Consider the following 15,404-nt stretch of genomic DNA (forward strand, 5'->3'; position numbering starts at 1 on the left):
GTATATTTTTACGCCGCGTAATATATCACAAACTAAAAGGAGGTCGAATGTGTGTTTAGGTTGTTTCCGCAGTATTTTGGACGGGAAAAGATGAAAAATTTATCCGCAGGACCTACGCAATAGTGACGCAGCGGTTACGCTCCGATTAAAGGGATGGAGAATCAAATAGTAATGTTTAAATTTTGTTCTGCATGTTTGGTATGTAAAAAAGATATTTATAAAAAAAGTAATTTAACTAAGCTTTGTAGAGAAAATCATTATAAATTAAACATCTAAATGTGTTTTTTATTTACGAAAACGGAATTTGTAATAAAATTCTGGATATTCACTATTAAAATCTAATTTGAATTGCTGTTTGTTTAATTAGTGTTGGATTTTGTAATAATTCCTTGGAATATAATATTTACAACTTATATTTTGATATTTACATTTGATTACTTTGTAGATAATTTTCTTGTCTCAGATTTGTTCTAATGGAGAATTATTTACGAATAAATAAAAAAATAAATATATAATCTTTAATTTGAATATTATTTAAAATTTGACACTGCGATGGTAGCGCCGTCTGTCGGATTCAATGTAAAACATTCCAAAATCAACAACAACTAATAAATTAAAAATTAATTAAAAAAATATTGTCCAGCGGACCAAATTGTGAATGTAAACCATTCCCAGATCCCCTCGAACAAACACAAAAAATTTCATCAAAATCGGTCCAGTCGTTTGAGAGAAGTTCAGTGACATACACACTCATAGAAGAATTATATATATAAAGATAACTTTTTTCACTTAACGTGAAGTGATTATCAGTTGTTTTTGTTGTAAAAAATAATACGAAATAGTATGTACTCGTAATTACCAAACTATGCGAAATACGTGTGCGGGACCAGCTATTGTGTTATTATAGGGTGATGTAATCCATTTAAAAACATTCTGTCACGTGTCATGACAATATGTGCGTAAACATTAGAAAATTAGCTTACAACTGCGTTTACATTTCAGTGGTCGCCTATACTGTGCTGTTGTCGATTTTGTCAATTTTGTTTTTTTTTTATATTTGTCAGTTAACATTTAACCCCACCGATTTATGAAATTAAATACTTTAACTTACTTTAGGCAATATTCTTATTTTTTAGAGTGGATATTCTCAATATTTTTGTTTTAAATTTCCAAGTAAAAGTAAAATAATTTACGGAACTTGAAACTTTCTTATAAGAATTATTAAATAAAATAATAAATGGTGTTATCCTAGAAGCGAAAGCTAACATTTATCTTAATAATGCGTGTTCCGAGTCGAAGATCCCGTTTAAATATTGTTTTTACAAAAGAAAATTAATTCAGGGAACAGACTGTTGAGTTTGTTTGCTCAACGCAATGCCGGAGCTCGAGTTACTTGTTATTTTGAAGTTGGCTAATGTTGACTGTGACCTCGCTAGCTACGGTATATTATAATATATTATGTTATGGGAAAATTTGAGGAACAATTATATATTCTAATACGGATATGACAGTAATCGGTAGTGAATTTGCCATGGTAGGGGATGTATGGTAAAGCGAAATATCTTTTTTATACACCCTGTATAACAATCTCGATAAACGCACGCATACGGTTATTATAAATCATTCCTTTACAAGACCTCTATCCAGCTGACCTCTGATAACGAGTTGGGTATCAAGTACCCTTGGGGAAACGACAGTTAATCTCTCTTATAACTATTCCCGAAAGAAAATAGTTTTGAACATAAATATATGTAGAATTTTCGTTAAGTTTCCACTCCCGAAGCACTCGTAAAAACATATTGTTATCTTTTTTCTTAAGAAGAGGTTCAACAATACCTTACTGAGGGTTACTTTAGTAAGAAATGTGTTAATATTTTAATAGAATTTCGTCCTCGAACCGGAGGGAAGTCCATCAAGTACATAAACATTTATATAAAATAAAGTATTATGCTTTTATAATGAGCAGCTAGGGTTATATAAACATTAAATATTAATTATCCTGAATATCAGATAAGCGTACTTATAAAATTCTCGCTTAAATCTTTTAAAAGGTATCAGATTAATTTTTATAATCCCTGATACTGAAATACTTTCCTATAAATTGTTGATATATTATCTTGTAATAAGCAAAAATGTAAACATTGTGTTATTTTCCACGTAATAAATATTATATTGTTATTTTTTAAATTGATTTTTAAATAAATAAAGTTTCGAAGTTTTATGAAATTTCTAAGATCAAAATTTGTTAATTTTTAGCAATATTTCTGGTTGGCGAGTCTTTAGAACAAAGTCCTTTACTGTTTAGCGAGAGTTTGTAGTAAAAAAATATAGCAATGGAAAGCAGGCGACAGGCTGGAGGCAAGCCGCGCAATCCATCATCCTATATAGATTGATATTGTTACCGGTCTTCTGGCTGCGTCCAAACATATATCATTTCATCTCATTCACACGTTTTCAATTACGGGATTTTTGTCAGATATGTTTTTCCTGTCAATAAAATTGAGTTATTCATTGTGTTACGTTACAATTTTTTTTAATTAATAACTTTGACTAAAAATAATGCAATATATTTTTACACATATTTTTGAATGAGAAGATAAGTGTGGTAAAAAAAAAAGAAATTCATTTCTCTTATCAGATAAAAACTTTCTTTGAAATCTTTAAAATATTTGTGCCAGTTTTTGCACATTTAAATTAATTCTATAAATCCGGTGTAAATTATTATGAGAACCTCTAGAGCGGATAGTTTTTATTTTATTATGATATTAACTTGTCTATTTGTTACAGACATGGACAAGCAATTCTCACGTCACCCGGAGAACATGACAGTGCCCCTGGGGCAGCCGGCGGCTCTCTCGTGCGGCATCAATTCGGGCCCCCCGCCCCTCATCTCCTGGCTGAGGGACGGCGAGGATCTACCAAAGGATTCTAGGTTAAATATAACACTTATTCGAATATCGAACAGCAAAGTAACATTCGTAATGGATTATAATAATGATTTTTTTTTGTAGATATCACATATTGGAGACGCAGTTGTTAATCATAGACGTGACGCCAGAGGACGCTGGCACCTACAAGTATGAAATTATTATATTTGTTGCTATTCAAACTACAATTGTTATGGGAAAATATGTATATTTTAAGAAAACGGCGGCAAACATGCAAATTCGGGTCAAATAGTATTAACTTACCGCTACCCAGAGACATTTTCATCAAAAAGTAACAGACAGATACGTGACAAAATAGTTATTGCACGGAGGAGAGGATACATTGTAAAAATATTTTGGTTCTAACAGACTGTTAGTCTATCCAGTCGACATCTCCTTCCTACTCTTACTCTTAGTTACTTATATAAAAGCTAAAATATATTAATCATCTGTAAATTAATCCAGATGTATAGCAACGAACCAGTTGGCAAATAGAAGCCGTGTAAGCTACAGCGGCAGTCTGCAGGTCCTGGCTTCAGACGACAGAGAGCCTGGCCTGCTGGAAGTGCACCACGCCGCGCAGATCGTGGCGCCCAGGGGAACAGATGTGGAGCTCCTCTGTCCCGTTCTTGGATGGCCCAGACCAAAGGTGAGATAGGTAATTGTCTATTAAAGAAGGTGATAAAAAATGTATCGTAAAGTTATATAAATATTTGCGAGGAAATATACATGGTTATATACTAGAGGGGTAGATTGAGGATGTCCATAGCGCGAACCTGGCACACCTGACTTCAGTGGCACACATGTTGCAGCTGACATGGCGACAGACGCCACCGGGAGAGAGGTCTCGAGAACTGGAGACGACAGCCGAGGTGTTGGTGCTGCGCAACCTGCAGACGGACCAGGAGGGCCTCTACACCTGCGAGGTGGATGGGCTTCCTCAACTCAACAAGGTAACCTAACACATGTACAAATTTTTGTATTCGTGGGGGGATTTAATTTTATAATGATTTCGATGCCTATAATAAGTAACAAAATTATCGTCGCATATAAATTTATGACACAGATTAGATTTAAAAGCTGAAATAAATGTGGTTTAAAAAATATTTATTTTAATTCATAAGGAACTGTTTTCTATTTCATTATGTAGGCAAAAATGTTTCATTTCAGAATGAAAAGGAACATTTTGATAATTCCAAGAATACGAGACATCACAAGAAATAACACATTTCGAATCGTTTTCCCTTTAACCCATTTCCAGACAACAATTAGATTGTTGTAAGCAGTTCGTTTGAAGTAATTTCATTGTCGACTACGCGTTATCATCGTTTGACAATCGAGCTCTAGTTATACAAGATCTTGAATGTTTTCGCGTAATTACGTCGCTATATACAAACTTACAATGCTATCCTATTTTAATTACAACCAGATACTCTATGTACAAACGGTAACATGGAATTTAATCCTACGTTGTATAAGCTTCGTCTGTCTATATTTATTATTATAAGGAGAAAAGATTTGTTTGTTCGCATTGAATAGGCTCCGAAAGTACTGAGCCGATTCTAAAAATTCTTTTAATGTTAGGAAACTACACTATCTCCGGGTGACATAGGCTATATTTTTTTTAATTCTGTGTTAAAGAAGTCGGGAGCAACTGCAAAACAACAAAAGTATTTAATAATTGTAGATAGGTTTAAATTGATTGGCCGATAAGAATTGTGGAATTTTACAAATTAGTTTGGGAACTCAAGGGAATTGAAATTAAATGTTTCTGCGCATTTTAATAAATTAAAATGAGTACAAGAATTAAAAAATAATTCATCAAAGAATATTGGAATGAATTATATCTGCTTGATAACTTAAAAACAACAATTCCTTTCTGTAATTTGAATACTCTTTAGTTAAGTTGTAAGTTTTTTGACCGGTATAGTAAGGATAGGTTTCTGACGAAGTAAACAGATTAATTTCATCACAACGGTACTGCTGTCTCGTTTCATCTTACTTATGATAGTTGAGACGGCACACCGGGGTTTTGGTACATGTTTTCATTAAAAATAAATGTTCCCGTATCAAGTTGGGTAACGACGGCTCCTACGTGTATAGTCGTAACTCAATAGGTGTAATTTTTTCAGTAAAGCCTTTTAGGTGTACGTTAAAGAAATAGATGTGTCCCTATGTTCAGACAACAATAAAAAAATCTTATGATCCAAACGTGATATGTAAATGTTGATTTCGGTAGAAAAAAGATCTTGTTAAGCACATTTTAAAAAAGCAGAAAAAAATGTTTTGTTTAAAAAATGAGTTGTGACCTTACGCATAGGGCCCGACCAAATGGGAATATTTCCAGAGATACACGTGTAAGCCGGTGTACTTCTGCTGTACCATTAATATTTAATAAGGCGTGGTTGTAAAATGTGCGCTCATCTTTTATTTAAGGGCACACCTTTTTATCTCCTGCCAGTTTTGTTGTACTTAGAAACAATTAAAAATCTATCTTTTTTTAGATATTTGAGTTTTTTTTTTAATTTTTGCTTTGGAAGAATTGAATTTCAACTTACCTATTTTAGTATCCTGTATTCGAATTTCCCAAATCAGATTTGATTGATTGATGATTGACCAAATCAGAGCGGCTGTGGATGTCCCCCTGCACCAATGTACAAAAAAGGCAGCGACTAGGGGGGAGTGGCGGCGCCTGGTAAAGCGGGTCACTGATACGTGATGACCACGACCAGTCTGACAAGACTGCAACGACAAAGAAGAAGATTCGAATTTCAGAGTTTTCTATAGTAGTTTTGTATAAAAATGTGGCGGTGATTTGATATCTCTTTTAAATCAAAAAGTTATGGTTCATTTTCAACAATCTCAGGAATATTTAATCTACAAAATATTATAAACTAGCTGTCGACCGTGACTCCGTCCACGCGGTACTAAAAAAAAACTTAGTAAATAGCCCATGTCTACTAGAAATCCGTTAAGACGTTCTTTAGATACCCTCATACAAACTTCCTTCCATACATCCAAACTTTCAATTTATAATATTAGTAAGATGAATAATTGGAAAGGGATAAACATAAAAGTGAACCTGTTTCTATCAATTCTATATATAACCATTTTTAAACACTAATTTAAAATTAAAATCATATTTAAATGTGTAAAGTGTTCATAACATTTATATTAATAATATTAGCATTTTCAATATCACCAGTAGGTATGTACTGGCATTCCGTACGCGTACATGCTTCATACATAAAACGTTTTTTTTTAACAGTTTATTACAAGCAATTTTTTCACCGAATAAATCGATGATTACTGAACACGTTCTATCAAAGTAAAAGAAACATATACAGACAGAAAATATTTAAAACAACAGTCTATAACATGCACGCGTGCACCAGCTACCCTTCCCGCAAAGTCCCATCAAAATTGGTCTTGTCGTTCCAGAGTTTACCAGACACAGACCAGACAAAGATTAAAAAAAAATGGTTTTTTATTACAGAATTTATGACGTCTTGGTATTTTATTTTACTATCTTAAATTAACCTTTACAGAGTTTCAACGTGAGTATGTTCGAGGCTGTGACCGTGTCTCTGGTGCCCGCGTCTAAAGAAGTGCTGCGCGCGAGCACCGTGCGCTTCAACTGCTCTGCGACCGGCAGACCGGAGCCTCGCATCTCCTGGTACAAGGACGGACAGCCCCTCACCCTCGCCGGCAGGGTAAGGACTCCGAACAACTAATACACACCGACTTTTGACAGGAAAAGGCGTATAGATTAACCGTATTGTATGTTTAACTGCCTTAGTTAAATTTCATAACTTAAATCTACACTTGCTACACTGCAAGGGACACGGTTAATTAACCATTAAATGAACCAAGAATGTTAATTAGTTGTTTTGATTGCAATACAACATATGATTTTGTTGTGCAGATAAATCTGCGGTCATCCACCGACGTGAACCGCATGCAGCTCGTCATCAGCGGAGTGACGTCTGACGATGCAGGTAAACAGTTATACTGTACTATCACATCACATGTAAGTCTGTGTCGTGCGTTGTGTTCAATATATGACGTTTGGGCAGGCGTGTACCAGTGCGTGGCGCGGTGCGGGGGGGCGGGGCGGTGGGCGTGGTCGTCTGCGTGGGCGGCGCTGAATGTGACGGGGGCGTGGGCGGCGGCGCCGGGCGCGCTGCGCTGCCTGCCGGCCGGGCCGCGCCGCGTGGCGCTGCGCTGGCTGCCCGCCGCAGAGAAAGTCGTCGCCTACACCGTCGATACCACACCTAGAGGTATCATATCCTAGACCACGAGCGAGCGGTTCGCTTGATGAACCAATTGGTAATATTGTAAATGTTAATGTGGTTACAGACGGACCGGGAATCTCGCTGACGGGGCAGCCGCAGACGGGCACTGAGCAAGTTATCACCCTAAAGGAACCGCTCACTCCTTACTTCTTCCAGGTATGTTTATCTGGCCTTTTCTCTATTACTTAAGATTTAGATTTTATTAGCAGCGTTGTAGAGTATAATAAAGTGATTGAGTGTGCCACTATTTATCACATTACAGGTCCGAGCGTACATCCCCTCGTCTAACAAGAAGAATGTGGCGAGCGATATGTCGGAGAGCGTCGTCTGTCAGGGACAGGGAGGTTCGTAAGTTCTTTTTTGGTCATTTTTAAACCTTTATATTATTTTTGATGCCATTCTCGTTGATGCTTTGACTTCGTGTTATTCTCGCATAGAATTGCGTCACATTTATTTCTTACGTATGCCACTGGGTTGACGATGATTATAAAACAGAGATGTTGTGGTGCAGTGCCGGTGCGCGTGTCACGGGCGGACGGTGCGGGGGGCGTGTCAGGGGGCGTATCGGTGTCGTGGCGGCAGTTCGCGCGCGATGCGGGGGGCGTGGTACAGTGGGTGTTGCAGCACAAGCCGGACAACGCCACCGTGGAGCACAACATCACGCTGCCCGGACACGTCACCAACTACACTCTGCCAGGTGAGTGCCGTGTTTCATGTGGAACTAGCCTCATGTTGAGAAGTTCATTTGTGGATGACTCTTACTCGTATACTTGATACAGCGGACGCTAGCACGGCGTGGGTGCGCGTGCTGGGCAGCCGCAACCTGACCTGGCTGCCTCAGGACCTCAGCTTGCTGCCCTGGACCTCCACGGCCAGCGCGGACCTCTCGCCCTACAGGTACAACGTCCGCACCTATTGCTTTAGATATAGAAGGCTCCGGCTCTAAGGATAGAGAAATATATATTTAGATTGGGATTAAGATTATAGATAATACATCACATCTTCACTTAAATCATGTGGGCCAACGCTTGTGTATTCACTATAATAAAAGATGTCAGTAAATGCAGCAGTGACATGTGTGAGTATGCAGCGAGGCGGGTCCGGTGCCGGAGCGAGTGCGCGTGTCGGGGGTGGGGGGGCGCGGGTTCGCGGTGCAGTGGCAGTGCTCGCGCTGCGCCGACACCCCGCACCTCGCCTTCCGCCTCTGCTTCCGCAACACCGACGGCGACGGCGACGGCGACGAGGAGTGCCAGGAGAGGTCGGCGATCAATTCCTTACCATCGTTACTTTTTAGTGACAATGGATCCGGAGCATGTTATATTAACGGCATTGTATCGTTCCCTATGCAGCTACAAGAGCAGCGCGACGGTGGAAGGTCTGGAGCCGGGCAGCGAGTACGAGGTGCGCGTGCAGGCGGTGGCGGCGGGGGGCGGGCCGCGCGGCGCCTTCAGCGAGCCCGTGCGCGTCGCCACGCAGCCTGAAGGTACCACCCGGACACATCGCAGTCGTACTTTGTAAAACAAGGTGTATTATCAAGTAATAGTGTCGTCGTCAGGTCCGTGGCCGGTGGGCGAGCTGTCGTACGCGTACGTGAACGTGTCGGCGGTGCGCGTGCGGTGGCGCGGCGCGGCTCAGCGCTACACGGTGCGGCACAGCGCACGCCTGCGTCTGCCTGTCGAGCAGTGGGACGCCCTAACCACGGTCAACACCACCGCGCTTGTGAGTATGCACCTTTGACACCAAACATTGTTACTTTCGTTTAAAACAATGAAATATAACTATTTTTTTTTGTCAGATAACCGGCCTGGAGCCAACGGAGCAATGTTACGTGATGGTAACTGGGCACGAGCCTCAGGGGCACAGCCGCATCCTCACAATTCCCGCGCAGTTCAAGGATCTAGGTGGGTACCGGATATATTAACAGTCGATCGATTCGTATCCGACTGAAAGGATCAAACATAAAAACTGTTTTTTAGTAGTGAACATTTTTATTTTCAATTTTTATATGTTTGAAAAATATTGTATCAATTGTATAAAATAATGTTTTACATGTAATGTGTATGTGATGTGTTGTGCAGAAGCGAAGGAGCTGAAGTACGTGTACACGCGCGGGGGCGTGCGCGTGTGGTGGGAGGGAGGAGGTGGAGGAGGTGGGGGCGATGGGGGAGGTGGGGGCGGCGCGCGCATTGTGCGGGTCGTGCGTTACGCGCAGAACATCACGCGCCCCGTGGAGCACTGGCTCGCGCGCAACGTCTCCGACACGCACGTCGAGGTGACCAACATTACCACTGACACATTCTGTTTGCGTGATGCACACCGTGATTGCTGCTTTCAATGTGTTACTCTGTCGTCAGCTGGATGACCTGGATCCGTCGCTGCCCGTGTACGTGATGGTGACCCTGCCCGGTCCCAACAAACCCAACCAGGTGCTGACCATCCCGCCGAGACCTCTCGACAACTACAACTTGTACCTCAGTGAGTGCCGCATTAAATTTGTCACTCCGGTTAACATTTCGTAAGACAGAGACGGCTAGTTAACGCATAAGGTCCTAACATTGTTGTCATCTGGAGCGTATACAAGTGACTGATTTCATAGAATTATCAATAGAATTTTAAATATTGAATTAGCTTTTTTTAGTGTTGAATTGTATGTAATTGTGTTTGGATGATCATGTTCCAGGTGTGGGAGTGGGCGTGGGTGTATGCGTGCTGTGCGCCATGTTCGTGGCGGCCGCCTGCATCTGGAAGAGATACAAGAATCGCTCCAGACTGAGGTCCGTGCATTACTTTTACGTATGTGAATCAACATGCGATGCATCTGATGTAAACAAACCGATATACAAACATATAAAAAACGAGAAATAATGTAACAAAACAACAACAATAACATTTATGTAATTTCAAATTCCAGATCACGCAGAAATCAACGCGCTTTTGAAGAAATAGATGAAGGAAGTTCTGAATTGAAGGTAGGCTGAGTTGTTAGTGATGTGATTTGCACTTCACAGATTTCTATCGTCTCTTACTTTGAATATAGACATGTACTACTACTCGTATGTTTTAGCAATATGTTGACTTCGAAATTTATGACTTTGTTTATTTCTGTGTATAAGCAAGTGATAGTCTACTGCATGAGAATGTATTTGTTGTCAGATGGGAGCGGGCGGCAGCGGTGTGGGCGGCCGGCTGGCCAACGGCGGCGCGTGCGGCGAGCCCCTGCTCAACGGACATCTGCGCCCACATCTACATGTCAGTCACCAGTGCAAACACATCCCACTAGTAGTCAACCAGTTTGCTCCCAATCATTGAGTTACTTTATTTTCTTGTTGTTTATTCCCAGAGTAAAACACCAAACGGCAAAGTGAAGAAAGCTCACCTGTACGAGGTGTTCGACGTGTCTCGCGAGGAGGCCGACGTGACGGTGGAGACCGTTCTGGACGACGGGCTCCCCTACGGCCTGCTGGACACCTCGCGCCGCCCCGAGCACGAGCCCCGCCCCCCGGCGCCGGAGCCCCGCCCCCACAAGCTGCCCGACGACAACATGAACTCCGAGCTGAACAGGACCGCCGACAGCCACCTGGACACCGCCGGCCTGCAGCCCACGCTGCAGCCCAACGGTTGAGACGCCCCCCGCCGCGGACGTCTAGAATTACAAGGGGGTGGGCGACCCCCCGGACCCGACCCGCGCCCCCCGTCGCCGGGGGCGGTGTCGTTGTATATTTAGTACCGGATAGATTGAGATTTTGTACAGACCTCCTCTCGGTCGCCGGGTCGCGGGTCCGGCGCGGTTTGCGCGAGGACAACTTGGCGTGTTTTGTTCCTAAACTAGACTTTATTTTCAACTTGTCAAGGCTGATTTTTGCTAACAATAGTACGGGTTTTATACGTAATCGTAACTTGTAGTTCCGTCGGCTCGGATAGTAGAGACCCACTCGTGGGCACGTGAAGTTATTCTCGCCCGAACTCGTCGGGCGGCTGAAGCACCTGAAGCACCTGAACCACCTCCTGGTTGTATTGTAGATAGACACGTGCCCGGCACAATGCGACTGGACAATAAACTAGCCATGGCGCGCGACACTTTATCTCTAAATATTCGGAATCAGTAAGGAAAGCAGATATCGGATCGTCACGAGTTTATATATAACGTCGTATCGCAGTGCCTCAGAAAAGTACACATTACGAGATCCTCGTATAAACAAAAAACTACAAAATAGATTTCACCGTTAGTGCAACTTAAGCGTACAAAATATAGACCAAAATGTAACCCAAACAGTTAAACACTAACTCACTTGTATATAGCGCGAAAGTATTTATTGATGTTGAAGAAAAGTATTTATTTAGTACCCGCTGATTATTTCCATGTCAATTGATAGACAAAGCCTGAGAAGCTATCCAGTTACCTTTACGTTACATTCCACGTCACCCGCCTCACACCTGTCACCTATGACACCTTTGTCACCCGTGACACACTTGTCACCCGTGACAGACTTGTCACACTTGTCACCCGTTCCCTACTTGTCACCCGTGACAGACTTGTCACCCGTGACACACTTGTCACCCGTTCCCTACTTGTCACCCGTGACAGACCTGTCGCCCGTGACCCACTCGTCACCCGTGACAGACTTGTCACACTTGACACCGGTGAGTGGCGCGGTGACACACATTTGTTTTTCTTAACCGTACAGTTTTATGTTAATATTATATTGTTAGTTACAGTTTGTACTTGCAGTGAGACAGCACACAGCGCTACACAAAACTTGTTTTGTTTCTAGATACTTAAAAACCTAACAGAGCAGTTAGATAGTTAAAAGATAAAATTTTGTAAAAAGAATAAAAATATTTAATAATTAAAAAGATTTAACAACGAACTACTGATAACTATAATATATGAAATATATGAAATAGTTTATTGCTAGTTACTAAAGTTTTGAGGTTAAGCCTCACCTGAGACCGATTGTTTGGATTTACTTTAGTTGTAGAGGAGAAAACTCCGCGATCATGATTCCATATCACAATTATATCTACCTCATTTTCTTCGTAGTAAGGTTCTTTTAGGTGTTAAATTCTTCAATGTTCATTCGTTGAATTGTTTTCTCTACCCATCGACACCGAATAGTCGTAAAGGCACCTTCATATACCTAGTTTTTTTTTCTATTATTTATTTTAGCACTAAGGATTTGTTTTTTTAAATTTTATCTCTGTAATTTCACATAAGTTCATCCAAACACATACACACATACATTTATTCCACAGTTCCTTCCCACACATATATCGTTTCATGTTAATATTTTATTATAAAGATTTATAGAGTTTTCAAAATTTAAGAAATAGTTATCCTAAGATTCTGACCCTAGTTCCGTTTTATTGATCTATATATTAGGTCTGTATAAAGTTGAGATAGGAAGGTTTTCTTGCTTCTTAGGAACGCGTACAATATTAAGTATTTATGACTGGAAGCACCTAGGTACAATTTACTTGTATTTATTGTAAGTTGTAATGGAGGTTGCGAGTGCTGCCCCCAGCGGCCGAAACTAGAAACATTAACAAATTAAATCTTATAAATTTTAATAGAGAGACAGAGTTTATAAAATCTTATTGAAAAGGAAACAGTTAAAGATTCATTGTTATTTATGATATTTAGGTAATAGTAAGTGTTCGTACAAAGCAATATGTCGCGTTTGGCCGCGGGGTGGGGGGCAGGGGGCAGGGGGGAGCTCGCATTGTAAATATAACGTATTAACTCAGTTTAAATTTTAAAATTAAATCGCCGACTAAGTACCTGAAAACTTCAATTAAAGTAAGTTAATATAGGCGTAGAATTAGCTCTTAAAATCTAGAATTTTATCTTTGACGCTAGGTTTTGTGACAGGGTCTAAAGTTTCTACGTCGGCAGCCCGCGGCCGGTGGGCGTGGCCTGCGAGGTGGGCGTGGCCGCGTTACGTCACGCCGGGCAAATGTTGGCCATCGTCAGCGCACTTGAAATAGTTGGACCAATTGTTGGCCAAATAACTTTACGTAAGAGTAAGAATTGTTGAACTCAATGTCAATGTTGTCATTGTAAAATATTTATCATTTTTTTGTTCTAAGTTTGAATAACTTCGTTCATTTTCCCTCCATTTTTTTCTAGATTAATTCTTCAGCATTATATTAACATGCCCATAGTTATTGATTTTTTTATGATTGACCATTACTGGATCGGTTACCTCGGATGTTGTAGATAACATTGGCAATTGCTACTTTTATATATTCACAATACCGTAGTGTTATTTGTGTACAGTTAAATAACAGTAACAAAATAAGAAAGTTTACCAGACGGGGGTTTTCTGTTGTTGTTTTTTTGTTATGTAGACACTTATTTTGTGTCGAACCTGTATAATACTTTTAGACTCCAGGTTGTGTTTTTTTACTCCCGAATCCATTTTAAATCTACCCCCGATTAGCCTTCGATAGTTGAAATGTAAATGTGACATACACCTGAGTAGCGTACAACGGTTTTTGTAATTACTAATTATATTGTTCATCCTAAATAACAGATATTACTATAGAATAATAAATTGTTAGTTTCCGTTTTAGTTGTAATAATGTGGATATGACATTAATTATTAAAACAGCATTAATCCCCAGCTATAGTTGGCACGTCGTGTACTACAATACTTTAGTTTTTGACGTGCCAAGTCAAATCGGGTAGTATATTATTATAAACCATTGTAAGTATAATTATTCAGCTCTCTTACTTTTCTCAGTGATTGGTATATCCATATTATTATCAGCGAATGGACAAAAATAGATTTAGATTGACTACACGTAACATTTTAAAAAGATAATATTTTTTCGTAACACAAATTGTAAACATATTTTGATTGAACATTATAATTAAGCTTCCACTGCGCGACATCTTGACATATTGTCGTCTCTCTTTTTTCGAGTATTATGAGAGAGATGGCAGTATGATTACGTAACTGACATAAAAATCTTGTAAGACGATGTATTTGTTCCTCATACAATACATACTATTGTATATAGTATTGTTATTGTTTTTAACATTTGCCAATCGTTTTCTCAGATTGTTCCATTTAGGACACATTAATATTGAGAAACCGATATGAAAATATTTTCAGATTTGTTTTGTTTTTAATTTAATTAACAGGTATTTAAAAAGTAATGTAATTTTATATATTAACATGTGTATTACACGATGTTCAGTCAAAATATGTAAAGGTTCATTTACACATACGCCGGAATCGTACAAACAACGCTCGGGAGTCGCGTCAGAGCGAGACAAACGTATGAACCCATAAGTTTGTCTCGCTCTAAAGCGACTGAAGATCGTTGTACGATTCCGACGTATGTGTAAATGAACCTTAATAGTGTAGGCTAGTGTACAATAGTATTTCAAATATGGTATTAATTTTAAACATTGATTTTGTGTTTTAGCATTTATGTGTAATACATCGGCTTGTCCGTCCTAGGGGGAGGGGGGTATGTAGGGAACCCATCGAAAGCCTGAATACGTGCCTCCGAATACTTTTGAATCTCATTTCGCAATATTATCAGTAGTTTGAACGTTTACTTGTTTATGCAGTGATGCATTTTGCAGTAGATGGCGCTGTTTTCAATTAAATTTGTGAACAAAATAGGATTGTAATTTAAATTGCTCATTTTTTAAATACATATTTCCATTTATATTGAAAATAACAGTAATTTTAATAAACATCTAAGTTTAAAGGAATAACTGAAATGGTAAATTGAACAAAGTGTATCAGAGTGGCTAACAGCGCCATCTATTGATAAAGTACAAAGCGGGTATTCCATTCCGTGATATGAAATCAATAGAAATGTTTTGTCCAAACATTCCACATCGGTTGCAATAGTTGTTCTACTCCAGATATTATTTTTACTGTTTTATTATCTGTATCTTTATTAAATTCGTGTGCGCTAACTTGCCAACACTTCAGACGACTTAAATTTTATTGTAACCATGTTTTTTCTTTATAAACTTTTGAATTTTAGTGTACAGAAATGTTTAAATATTACAGATTTTAGCGTTTGAATGTGTTGGTATAATTATAAGAAACCAATGGAAGCAATAGTTAAATGTGTATTTATTATATTTATGCCTCTGTACTCAGGTGGCAATCTTGTAGGCCATACTAATGCTTTGGCACTACAAGATGCCACCTTC

The 15,404-nt window shown here is 39.5% G+C and overlaps 2 protein-coding genes across 2 annotated transcripts in view; both read left to right on the forward strand.

Moving 5' to 3' along the window:
• The window catches only part of LOC106117020 (immunoglobulin superfamily DCC subclass member 3), a 62,504-nt gene extending 52,920 nt beyond the window's left edge, over positions 1–9,584 (forward strand). The window contains exons 4-19 of the mRNA XM_013311092.1: positions 2,788–2,932; positions 3,012–3,077; positions 3,393–3,576; positions 3,740–3,880; positions 6,476–6,640; positions 6,853–6,925; positions 7,004–7,207; positions 7,287–7,378; positions 7,485–7,566; positions 7,734–7,919; positions 8,002–8,119; positions 8,313–8,480; positions 8,572–8,705; positions 8,766–8,941; positions 9,018–9,123; positions 9,301–9,584. Coding sequence (XP_013166546.1) covers positions 2,788–2,932; positions 3,012–3,077; positions 3,393–3,576; positions 3,740–3,880; positions 6,476–6,640; positions 6,853–6,925; positions 7,004–7,207; positions 7,287–7,378; positions 7,485–7,566; positions 7,734–7,919; positions 8,002–8,119; positions 8,313–8,480; positions 8,572–8,705; positions 8,766–8,941; positions 9,018–9,123; positions 9,301–9,584 — 2,324 coding nt within the window. The remainder of the gene's footprint in view (positions 1–2,787; positions 2,933–3,011; positions 3,078–3,392; positions 3,577–3,739; positions 3,881–6,475; positions 6,641–6,852; positions 6,926–7,003; positions 7,208–7,286; positions 7,379–7,484; positions 7,567–7,733; positions 7,920–8,001; positions 8,120–8,312; positions 8,481–8,571; positions 8,706–8,765; positions 8,942–9,017; positions 9,124–9,300) is intronic.
• Positions 9,375–11,594, forward strand: LOC106117455 (uncharacterized). The gene is made up of 6 exons (XM_013311786.1): positions 9,375–9,494; positions 9,577–9,697; positions 9,903–9,996; positions 10,134–10,191; positions 10,376–10,471; positions 10,563–11,594. Exons 2-6 carry the CDS (start codon positions 9,613–9,615, stop codon positions 10,842–10,844), a joined length of 615 nt encoding a protein of 204 aa, XP_013167240.1. The 5' UTR covers positions 9,375–9,494; positions 9,577–9,612; the 3' UTR covers positions 10,845–11,594.
• Positions 11,595–15,404: the final 3,810 nt, after the last annotated feature.

Source organism: Papilio xuthus, unplaced genomic scaffold (assembly GCF_000836235.2).
Source record: "Papilio xuthus unplaced genomic scaffold, Pxut_1.1 DF829567.1, whole genome shotgun sequence".
Classification (NCBI taxonomy): domain Eukaryota; kingdom Metazoa; phylum Arthropoda; class Insecta; order Lepidoptera; family Papilionidae; genus Papilio; species Papilio xuthus.

Coding starts and splice junctions, on each gene's coding strand:
- LOC106117455 (XM_013311786.1), top strand. CDS start 9,613: ATGGTGACCCTGCCCGGTCCCAACAAACCCAACCAGGTGCTGACCATC. Junction 9,698..9,902: donor CAACTACAACTTGTACCTCA/GTGAGTGCCGCA, acceptor ATCATGTTCCAG/GTGTGGGAGTGGGCGTGGGT. Junction 9,997..10,133: donor AAGAATCGCTCCAGACTGAG/GTCCGTGCATTA, acceptor TTCAAATTCCAG/ATCACGCAGAAATCAACGCG.